Source organism: Fulmarus glacialis, unplaced genomic scaffold (genome assembly GCF_000690835.1).
Source record: "Fulmarus glacialis isolate BGI_N327 unplaced genomic scaffold, ASM69083v1 scaffold415, whole genome shotgun sequence".
NCBI classification, from domain to species: domain Eukaryota; kingdom Metazoa; phylum Chordata; class Aves; order Procellariiformes; family Procellariidae; genus Fulmarus; species Fulmarus glacialis.
Window position 1 is genome coordinate 20771 of NW_009213389.1, and position 12144 is coordinate 32914.

The window sequence follows — 12144 nt, forward strand, 5'->3', positions numbered from 1 at the left end:
GTTCCCAAGAAGCCAGGGAACAAATCCACTCTGCTTTTCAAAGATTGAAACAGCTTTTTGTTTTAGAAGCTCAAGTGTCTTCATCCTTTGGTCAAGGACTCGGACTTGACACTTTGAAGAATGATGGCCTTTGTGTCAAGGAAATACCTTGAGAAAAGTTCGCCTAAATCCCAGGTCACAGACGCTCAGTAGCTACTCGAGTCTGTTGTCAGAAATGCCCCGCGTCATCCTGGGGCTGATCAAGAGCTTCTCCGTGGTTGCGGAATGAGCCAGGTCCGCTACCAGGGCTGAGAGCAGGAAGAGTGTCTGATGGGATGCGAGTGCCGCCTGTTGACAGGCGGGCAGCGCAGGCAAGCTGCCTGACTCGACAGGCAGGACCACGGCCAAGGGAAGTGTCCACCCGAGGGAAGATACTGAAAGATTGAGTGGGACGTAGGGTGAGGGAGACTCAGGTTGGAGGATGAGGGGAGTGCGATATTTGGGTAGGGGTGGGGTAAGAACTGATTTGGTCATTTGTCCTGACAGTACAAAATAAAAAAAATAAAGTGCCAAGACTTTTTGAGCTGTTCTTGACAGCAAGGAATGACGGTGGTTGAAGTGATGAATGGGAGAGACAAATGTGGGTGGTGGTGACAAGTTTATTGGAGCGTGGTAGAGAGGCGTGAGAAGACCTGGGCTAAGCTGATGAGTACAATGTAACTGGAGCAAGGCGGGGGGTAAAGCCTGATGAGCAGGTCAGGCGGTGTCCATCAGAGCATGCTTCTGCTGAGACACAGAGCAGAAGCCAAAATGCTTTACTCTCAAGCAAATGGAGGGCGGGGGGGAGAGGAAATCAGTATTTGGATACAATGTAATAAATATCGCTGAGGGAACGAGGGACCGCTGGCACTCAGAGTTAAATCAGGAGCCACAGGAAAATTGAATACCTGCTTTTTCCCAGAGCACCGTTCATCCTGTGCCCTGAAAGAGAGGGGGGTCTTGCAAACTGTCTTGTAACTACGTACGCAGGTGTTTGTGGCAGCGAAGAGAGGTCAGTAGAGCAAGGGTGCACTGGCAAACAGACCTGTTTCCAATATTTACTTTTCTTGAATACGTGACTTTGTTGTCTTCATAATGTTCTCAACTTTGTTGTACACAATGTCTTAGTTTGGTTTGTTGCTTCCTGCCTACGACTTGCTGGAGCTGGATCCCAGACTCAATAGCCAGCCCTTTGTAACAAGACACTGTTGTCAAGATAACAAGTATTTTTCCCACCATGATTGGTTCAGAACAGAACATTTAATTTTTTTTTAAGCGATCTATGTTAATGGAGTGTTAACGATTTGAAGTCAGATGCTCAAGACTTTGCCCCTGGCTCTCTTCTAGCCAGCAGTGGGGAATCCTGGCTTTTATTTCTGAGCCTGGAAGGGGGACGCATTCTGAATCATGCAACCACCTGATGTATTTGATCCAGTGGAAAAAGAAGGCTGGCTAAAGACGTCTTTTGGGCTATCTTAGAGATGTGCTTTCCTTTGTCAACTCTTCCACTTAAGTAAGCCTTGTCTTTTTTTCTAGGAGAATGGTACTAAGCTCTGCTTATTGCTAGGTGTTGAGGCAGATGATTAAGTGTGTGGAGCTGCCATCTTGATCTTCTGCGGGATCCCAGCTGAGCCTGTCTTTCCCTGTGCTACTGGAGAGAAATCTGATTGATGCTCTGTCAGAGGCTTTGATTTTATTCCTGTTATGCAGAAATGTCAATAGTTTCTTGAAATATGATACAGATGTTGCATTTAGATACTCTGTGGGATCTGAGATTGTGCTTCCACTGAGGAAGTATGCAAAAATTTCAGGACTCCCAGGGACTTCAACTGAGCAGGGGAAATAGCTCTTTAAGAGTCTTAATACCCTTCAAAATCCACGTAAACCACTGGGGGAATAGCTGTAGCACCTTTTTGCCTCCATTCATCCACGTTTAGGCTGTGTGACCCATGGAGTTTGTTTTGCTACCTGATTATTGTGGAACATGGTTGCTATTAGCATTTTATTTTGCTCAGTGACTAAAGATTAAAATGGTGGGAACTTTAAACGGGGAAGAGGAAGATGCTAAAATCAATCTGGATCTCTCTCCTCCTCTTGCCTTTCAAATAAAGAAAGAGAAGGAAGAGGGGAAGCTTTAGTAAATCATGGAAATTTACTGTAGTGGGAAGCATATTGCTAGTATAAAGCCCTGTTTGTCTGCAAGGGTTATTCAGGCTTACAAGGCAAGTACTCAGATGTTGTTTATCAGTGTTGTCCTAACCCAGAGGCAGGAGTTAAGTAACATGCGCTGAATGTGGGCAGTGAGGGGTCATTTCTAATATTCTCCAATGTTAAAATGACTGCTTAGCTGCTTTTGAAAGAAAGCAAGTGTTTCTTTGCATTTTTTATGATTATTCATGTTTCCCCCTAAATATTTAGTCTGTAAATTTGAGAGATATTACAGTTTGTAAAAGACAGGGGACAGACTGTGAGTCGTGTTTAAATTTGTAATTTTGAAGAATAGCTTAAGATGACACATCCGGGTACCTGTGTTCTTCATCCTCCTCAACATTCTATTATTATTATTATTATTATTATTATGCTACCAACATAATCTTATAAAGCAAAGCTGGTGTTTTCATGATTCAGCAATCTTGAATAAGGGATCCTGACATTCTGTTGTGTTGATTTTTATATTGTCTTTTAAGGTATGATGATAACAAATCGATGCACAGTGTTTCTAAATGTCACACAGTGCAGACAGTAGGCCTTGCAGTAAATTATTATCTGGACTGAAAATACAGCACATATATTAAAAATAGATGAGAAAAATAACAAATCCGAGCCCGTCTGCCTTGTATTTGCCTGTCATTTCCATTTTGATTGCGATTGGCTGGCAAGGGCTGCTGCTGGCATTGCACAATTGGCTTAGATGGGGAATTACAAAACAGGAGCAGATCCCTTGATTGGGACTCGGTAGCACATGCAGCTGAGCACGGGCGAAAAAGAAAGGTCACCCGTACGCAAGGATTTGAGCGGGATCTCTCTCACAGATGTTTCCATTCCAGAAAAGCGCATCTGATCTCATTTTTCTCATCTCTGACTTGGAGTGTTTAAATGCCGTAGGGATTTTTTGTTTCGGTGAATGTAAAAATGCACCTGGGAACAAGTTTGCAACCTGGAGGCGTATGAGAATTTCAGATGCCCAGAGCAATACCCTGGAAATGATCGGAAGGACCTGCGTTTTTAAGGAGTTTTAAATATCAGTGAGGAGGAAGACAATTCAAACAGAAGGTTAAAAGCAGATGCAAAAGGAAAATAACTTTGTTTTGATCCTGAAATTATACTGAAAACGGCATGAAGGAGGGATTATATCAGGACCAAAACAATGGAGAATTGAAGGCGTTTATTTTCCTCTGAAATAATCTCAGTACAAGAAATGTAAAAACTATCTTTCATGAAAAAGAAGAATTCATTATTTGAATATGGTTTGAGGCTCCATGGAACATATTTGGGACTGCTGCTTCTTTCCAATGGTGTATAGTATAGTATATCTTTCTTTAAGATGTTTAGATGAAGAAGATTCTGCACAAAAAAGGTCAAGCTACTTTTTTTTTCTTTTTAACTAGTTTTTTAACTGCTTTTTTGAATGAGAGAACCAGAGGAGTTTCATTTGTATTTTTAACTAAACTTTCTCTTTTTCTTCTTTCCTCCTCCAAACTTAGTTTACAAGATGCTGGAATTGGATTTATTCTTGTCATAGATCGCAGACAAGACAAATGGACCTCTGTGAAAGCTTCCATACTGCGGATAGCAGTGAGTACTGTTTTAAATTAACTCCTTAGAAAGATTTTTCCATGTTGAACCTTCCCCTTATGAGTAGAAAAGCAGCAATTACTTTATTTCTTCAACAAAATATTAGCTGATATATGACACAAAAAGTATCCAGTAGTGTGTTTGTATCCCAGCTGACTGGGACTGAGCATCATGTGTCTATGATGTGCTTTTAATGTGGTTTGCAGCTCAGGACATCAGCCTGAGAAGGCACTTGGAGAGTGTGTGTGTATGCGTGTATGTGTGTGTGCAGCATGCAGCTCTCTGAAGTGGGAACTAATATTTGCATGGGAAGCCTGTGCATCTCATAGAGCTTTGGGTCAACCTTTCACTATTCAAGTGAGCTTCCTTTTTTGGAAGAGTTGAGGATGAGGGTCCTCATTTAGTTTACCACTTGTGAAAGGAATTCAGGTGTAAAAGCTAATCTTGTGGTGTTCGAATTAAAACAAAGGTTGCTTGTAAGCAACATACCTACTACATACCTACTATGATCAATTAACAGCACATGTGTTTACTTTCAGTCTCCTTTTTAATTAATTTTTTTCTAAATATGAAAACGAAGCTTATTAGAGGCGCGCTTTTTTTTTTGGTTACACAAGTAGGAAAAGACAGATTCATGTTTATCATGTGCTTACCATACTGTTTGTTTACTTTTGGGGGTTTTTTTTCTTGTTATCCTTGCTTGAGTTGTTAGTGTTGATAATCGTTCCAGTAAGTGCTGAAAAACAGAACTGTAAGCATCTTTTCTTTAATTTTTCATGACTGAAAATGTTAAGCTCTGTAAAATAAAAGTCAAATCAGAACAGTAAATGTCATTTTTGTGTAGTCCCATTTTGACCAAGGAACTGTTTGTTTATTGTAAATTAAGAAGTATTTATTTAAATGTAATGTAATTACCATTCCCACTATATGACTTTTTGTGAATGAATATATAATGAAATAATATTCCCACAGTGCAACTTTTTCCACAATAAGTATGTTTAGGAATGTTAAAATATTTAAAATGTACAGAAATATTAGCAAAACTTGCTTTTGCAGCTCACTTTGAAATTTTGAGATGCAGCATTGAATGGATTCCAGTAGTGGAAACTGAGAGCAGCACAATTTGGGGTGATTAAAGAAAAAGTTTTATATCTCTGCAGTCTTTTAATCTCTTTCAAAATTCAATGCTGTAGTTTCTGTTTAAAGACAGATAAGTATTCCACATATGACAGTCCTTTTATTTATGTAATTGAGGTGGTAGGAGGTGGGAGGCAACTACAGGCATGTTGCTTATAGCCATAATATTAACGTTTGTGGTAATGTTCCTCCAGTGTGGGTTATTTTGCCTAGAAGCACAATATACAGAACCTGAGTATCTATTCCCCATGATACGGGATCCATCATTGTAGTGGTGGTGTTGGTGCCTAAGGGCTTTGCCTGGAGAAGGGTGTTAAGTGCAGCAAGCTCTGTGGGTTGCAGTGCTGTTGATGGTGGGTTATTTTTCTTTTTTCTTCTTTTCTCATTCTTCTGTGAGCTTTATTTAAAAGAGAAATTATGCTTCCTATCCAAAGTCTAATCTGTTAGAGGCATGATCTTTTTTTTTTGATATCTGTTTCTTTTCACTGAACTGGCTCAGCGTTGGCTTTATATTGCGTCCGTGGATGCATGTGGCAGTACTCTTCTTGGGCTTCTGCAATAGTCACGTCATCCCTGAACACTTGAAAATTTTACCTTCCCATTCCAAAAAAAGATGTAGCGACAAATCCTTATTTACCGTCTCCACCATTTCTTTACTATATTTGCCATAAGTGAACTCTAAATAGGTTTCTGCTGTCCATTACTTAAAAAAAAACAAAGCCAAGTATACATGATTCGTATCTTGCACCAAAGTCACAAGGATTTCTGAGTCCTGCTGATGGACAAAGAGTTTTAAATGGCTCAAGGGTAACTAGAGGCTTACCTTCCACTTCTTTGGTTTTCCTAACAGTTGTCTTTTGTTGGCGATGAAGCATCTGAGTGTCATTTGGGCTGTCTAGATTGAACCTTATGTCTGAAAGCCTGGCATCTCTAGCAGTTTTGATTGCTTGAGTTTATTGCTGTGTGTGAGGATGAGAATCTCACATCATTTGAGAAGAGAGTTTTGGCTGTTGGCTCATTTGTACTAGGTCCTGCAGTATCTTCCCAGACATCTTTCCCGATTTTTCTCTAATCATCCCAAGGGGGTTGACCCTTTCTATTTGTGAAATCAGAGATGCCAGCGCAGGGTGCTGTGGCTGGAGCACTGCCCAGCGGGAATATCCTGGCTGGAGCATCTGCCCATCACTAATATCCTGACAATTGTAGGAAATATATTTGTAAGCACTGAGCAGCTGCTAACCAGAAACTCATACTAATGTGTGTTTTTTAATAATTACTGTTTTATGTTATTTGCAAGACTTCACACATAAATGTTTGGTTTATACTAGCAGGTGTTAGAAGTATGTTTTGAAACAAAACTAACAAAGAAAGAATTTTTGTTTCAGGCTGAAATCAATGTGGAAAATCTTTCTATATTATGAAAAATTTCTAGGCTTCATTTTCCTTCTTTGTTGTTAGGGATCATTTTCTTTCCTGGGAAAGAAAATCAGCAATGGTGAGCTGAATCTTTATTTCATGCTGATACTTTAGGGTTGCTATAGAGAGTCAAGGCTGTGATGACAAGGTAAAGCTATTTTTGCAGACATAGTGGAAGGGCAGTGGCTGCACCGTTCACCCAGGATGACTGCTGCTGACGCACGTGCAGTGACAGCAGAACTGAAACCAAAGCCAGAGGCACTGGGCTGAAAGATGGCCCCTCTTTTCCTGGGATGTGACAGAGAGATTGTGGCAAGCACATGCCCAGGCATGTGGGATTTGCTATTGTTATACTCTACTTGACAAAGTTGCAATGGGCAGGCAGCTCAGGAGGTTGTCCTTAGCCAGTGCAAGACTGAAGTCTCTGTGGTTTAAGAGACACTGCAAACAAGATTATTTTTTTATTTTTCCCCTGATTTAGCTAAAGTGAAGTTATTAGCCTAGTGCAGTCAAGAATGGCACGTGTTTGGAGGGTGACTCATCCTATCTGAGATAGGTGGGATGGATAGCCTAGAGATACTGTTGACTATATAAAAAGCTTAGCTTTTAGATGGCTGTAAGTTGGACAGAATTCATCTCTACTGTTGAGTCTGTAAGAAGAATCTGGCCGACTGGGATAGCCAGGCTGAGAGGTGGAGTTCTGGTAGAGATGCCAAAAGCCACTCTTTATGTTCTTAAGTGTGAAGTCTTGGCAGTAAATTGTCATTTTCCTAGAGAGGCCATAGAAAACTGAAAGGTATTACAAGAAAAATATCGAAATTAGCCGTTGCAAATTGTTCGCTATTATTACATTGTTGTTTGAAGGTACAAAAATTCTTAAGTTTTTGCCCTGTCAGCTGCTGAGATTCTTCTAAATTTGTGTTATAATGTCCTGTTTTCAGTTAAACATGGTATACAGAGACACACAAGACCTTGCTGAACTTTTTAGCTCCTGTGGCTGAGCAAGTGGGTAGGCTCATGGAAATAACGCATGATTCCTGAACAAGGCTGCAAGGAGGAGCCATTACATGGCTTGGTAAAACGGCTCCATGTTGTCCCAGCTGAAGTTGGGTGAATGACAAACACCAGACAAATTGATCCCCTTTTCCTTTCCATGCAGTCAAAAAGGACTTTTTTTTCTTCTTTTTTTCTTTTCTCTTCTACTGTTATCATACCCAAACAAGCAACATTCAATCCACAGTTGTAGGAGCAAGGCACATTACTAATCGATGTGTTCTGAGGTTTCACACTGCTCTGTTCATAGTTCCAGTGTGTTTCCTTAAAAAAAGAAGCCTATGTCATTACACTGTCGTTGTCTCTGTTGTCCTGTTATCATTGTCTTCCTCCATCTTGAGGGAAAGGTTGAAGCGTGAACTCAGCCTTTTAGACAAACAAAAAACTGCACTCAACATCATGAAGAGTTTCACTCATAGTCATCCATCAGCCTCATATTGAAAGTCCAGAGAAAATAAACTTTCTTAAACTTGGTGCTTAGGGAATAACATACGTGAGGGCAACTGCTCTTGAGGAAGCAGTTGGTATGGAGGTCACTCAAGGGATAGTGAGAAAGGTTTATCCAGTTACAAAACTTCACAGCCCTTTCTAAATGTGACAAGAGTTGGGTTTTATCCAGCCTCCTGGGGAAGTTCGCTTCCTGATTTGCCACCTTTGACTAAGGATGTGTTACATGCAGGTTTCATGCCTTCTGTTTCGGACTGCATTGTCCAGGGCACTCTTTTTCTTAGCTCTTCATAAATCAAAATGCAGTCTTCACTGTAACAGAGGCTTAGCCCATTAATTGCTTTGAAGATTAGGGCCAAGACCTTTAGCTGGCAGGAGGAGACCAAAGCCAATGGAGAGACTGGAGTGCTAATACCAGCCTAAACCTTGCAGGAGCCAGGCAGTCCCGTTTTTGTGCCATCTGGAGTCTTATCGTTGGTTTTACATCCAAGGTGAGAAACAGTGAACTACAGTAATCCGACCTTGAGTTCTCTGACCTTGTTTGTAGAGAGACGTTGAGTTTCTTAGTGAGTTGTTGATGGAGGAAAGATGCGTTTAGTGACTGATGCTCCATGAAAGGCACTATTTTGTATTATGGGTAGGTATTTCCCGCTAGCCCAGTTTCTAGTTAGCTCTTTGCGACGTGTCCTGAAAACTGTAATGACACTTAACAATTTGTATGGGTTAAGTTTGAAAAAACTGCTCTCTTTTCAACCCCCAGTCACATTTCTCATTTTTTCTTGGATTCGGAACAAGACCAAGAACTTGACAGTATGATGAAGCTAGAACAGCATTTCTACAATTTTGTAGCTATTGTTATGAATGATTCCAGTAAATGATAAACTAAAAAGGTTATTTTGAGATGCTGTATGGTTTTGTCTTATCACTTTGCGTGTTTTGAAAATATTACATGTGCAGGCACTTTTGCAGTTATCCTTGTGTAGTCAGCCATTTTCCCTTTTTATTACATGTTTTTTTACTACGTAAAAAGAGAGAAGTGAATCACTTAAACTCTGAAAACAGGATCATAACTCACAAGCATTAAACCCAGATCTAATGCAAAACAGCTCAATGTTTTTAAAACTAGATTTCAAATTGCTCCTTTTATGAATTGATTTAATTCAAGATTCTTTCTTGACAAGAAGCCTGTGTAAGAGACTTCATTCTAGCCAGGAATAAACAGTCTTGGAAAAAAAAAAAAAGTACTTATTAGCTCCTTTATATACAGAGGTATTTTAGAAAGAAGTGCCCTGTGGCTTATGGCATACTAGTAAGTGCAGAAGGGAAAACACCACCACAGAGTTTGGTAATGTGGGTATATTGAAGCTCTTCATAAAATGAAAAATAGTGTTGTTTCAAGTATTTTAAGACAGAACTACTAAAACTGAGTCAAGCGTTAGCTCTTTGATGGCTCGCATGATTCAGGTATTTCTGAAAGCTGGCTGTTTACTTGGGAAGCAGAAGAAAAGGGGTTGTAGGTTCACTGTTTATCAAATAGCTTTCCTTTGCTGTGTAGGAGTATAAAGGACTTCTGAGCACTGGGGCAGCTGAGTGAATTGCTCTGTGGGATTGAACAGCAGGCTGCAACTTTATTTTAAGTGCATCTCTGTGTAAAAGGTATACATATCTATCTATATAATTCCTTTGTATACTAAATAAGCCCTAGGAGGAAACCTGACATATGAAAAGTCAAAGGTGTTGGTTTTCTTTTCCAAAAGCTCAATTTCTGGTATTCACTGCTGAAAGCTGTAGTGACTGGCTCCCGGTTGTAGACCCCAGGCACCGCTCTGCTCCTGTGCTGCCTCTTCCGGGGAGCGGCAGCCTGGCAGCACTGCATCCTGTCTCAATGAATATTGTGACTATTGTAAAGTATGCGATTTAATGAAGACTTATTCCTCCGTTGAAAATGCCATCTGCCCAATAGCCTGTAGCACATATGTGCTGTTTACAACTGCTGTCAGGCAGGAGTGCGTGGGATTGCTGCCCTCCTGACTGGTGCAAGTAAAATTGTTGAGTGACTTAAATAGTACCCTGTTGGCACCAACAGAGCAAGACCACGTTACACAGTGGAAACTGAAGATATAAAGAATCTCAGTACCTGTCTTCAGGGAAACGCTGTCCTTCTTTCCCCTCAAATAAGCTGCTACCACCCTGTACCGAGCATCAGGCAGGGGTTGTTTCCTGGTCAGCTTTTGTGGTTCCTTACCAGGCATTCAGCATCGTGTCATCTTTATTCATGAGGTGGCCTGCCTCTCCTTACTTCCCCCTATTCGCAGCTGCTTAACTTCAGGGTCAGTACTGGTGCTACAGACAGCTTCTCTGTCATTAATATTCTGTGAAGGAAAGTGATAATTAAGATTATATGCAACTAACTTAATTTTACATTTTGCCCAAAACCCAGCTGGGTTCGGTCTCTGTAAGTTCTCCCTTCCAGAGGCCTGGAGCATGCAGTGGAAAGCTCCCCGTCCCTGAGAAGTGGAGGCCTGAAAGCAGGCAGGTCAACTTGCTCGTGACTGTTAACTGATTTTCCAGAGAATTTAAGGTAGCTCCTGTTTTGTCCAGCCAGTGAAAGTTCTTCCCATGTTCCAGGTTTGGGGTACTCATAGGGCAGCAAAGATCTCAGTGTATTGGAAAGCTTTGATTTAAGGGTTGTGCTGTATATAAATCCCTGATGTGGTTGAATTTATTTCAAAACTAATAACTACATGCACATCTACATCTTTTTCTGTATCTTTGGAATCGGCACTGGCCTGACTGGATGGGGAAGTGAAGGAGATAAGCAGGTAGAAAACTAATCCTACAAGTGTCACGAAGTATCAAACAAGTGTCAGCGCTGATGCAAGTGAGACAAAGGAATATATGAGTTGGGGCTAATTTTCATAGAGGATACCAAAAATATGACAGTGGTTTTTTTCTCCGCTGATTAATTGAGTTGAAGTTCAGTATTTGAGACAAGATGTTGGGGGAGCAGTTAATATTAATTAATCTAGTAAAGAAAGACACTTTTGGAAAAAACAGTTTTCAAGCACACAAACCCTTCTTCAAGACACAATGATGTTCGGTGACTTCACTAAATCAGTCCTTGAAGGGACTTTATTTTATGACACTACTAAGCATACATGAATATTTATTTTTGTGCTTAACACTTGACACAGCATTGTTGAGAAGTCTTTGTTTGCTCTGCCTGCTTAGCATACAACAGCTTCAAACAAATATGCTGCTGGACTGGAACAGAGATGATTGTTGTTGTTGTTGTGGTTGTTCTCTTTTGTTCAGGGTGAAGTTGATTGGTTGATAAAGTTCAAACGCATCTAAGGAGTGTCTCTTGCATCATACCTGCATCATTTCTGCAAGTCACCAGAGCTTTAGAAAGAAAAAGAAGTTGGGAAAATAGTAATATTTGGGCAGTGAAGATATAAGCTCAGATAAACCGGAATAGCTGGCACTGGTACAGCATTGTTTACTGTAGCAATCCTCCCTTTTTTTGTTGTTGTTTCACAAAGGTCAATTTGCAGATTTGACTCCTAGCCACAACAAGCAGAGGGGGCGTTATTTTTTGAGACTGGGGTTTTTTTTACTTTTTTTGAGGGGGGGAAAAACCTGAGAAGCATAGGAGACAGACTAATGGATGAAGAACAGTGTTGTAGACAGAGTAATCTAGAATTTGAGCTTTTGCTGAGAGGTTGAGAAAACTTCTGGCAAGTCTTGAATGGGAACTAGTCTAGATGATACAAGACTGTAGTGATTTCAACAGCATCATTTTGGGTAGACACACTGTAATGGAGAAAAATTGTGATGTGTATTCTCTATCTGTTTTCTTTGAATTGAACATTAATGAGAGACCCTACTTAATTTTGTCATGCAATTGAACTCTGTATCTCATAAGAGTTAATACACAGTTTAGAAAAATTTACTATTGCACTTCATTTTGCTACTAGTGTTTGCTTCAGTAATAGTCTAAATATCATAGAATCATAGAATAATAGCCTGGGTTCATAGAATCGTAGAATATCTTTAGTTGGAAGGGACCCGTAAGGATCATTGAGTCCAACTCCCTGTTCCTCGCAGAACTACCTAAAACTAAACTATATGACTAAGAGCGTGGTCCAGGTGCTCCTTGAACTCTGACAGGCTTGGTGCCATGACTACTTTCCTGGTCCAGTGACCGTCCACCCTCTCAGTGAAGAACCTTTTCCTAATGTCCAATCTGAACTTCCCCTGACGCAGCTTCATTCCATT

At 40.5% G+C, this 12144-nt stretch overlaps 1 protein-coding gene across 1 annotated transcript in view; it reads left to right on the forward strand.

Moving 5' to 3' along the window:
- The window catches only part of MCF2L (MCF.2 cell line derived transforming sequence-like), a gene marked incomplete at its 5' end in the record, with an annotated part of 62474 nt that overhangs the window by 16225 nt on the left and 34105 nt on the right, over positions 1 to 12144 (forward strand). Inside the window, one exon of the mRNA XM_009578160.1 lies at positions 3723 to 3813. Coding sequence (XP_009576455.1) covers positions 3723 to 3813 — 91 coding nt within the window. The remainder of the gene's footprint in view (positions 1 to 3722; positions 3814 to 12144) is intronic.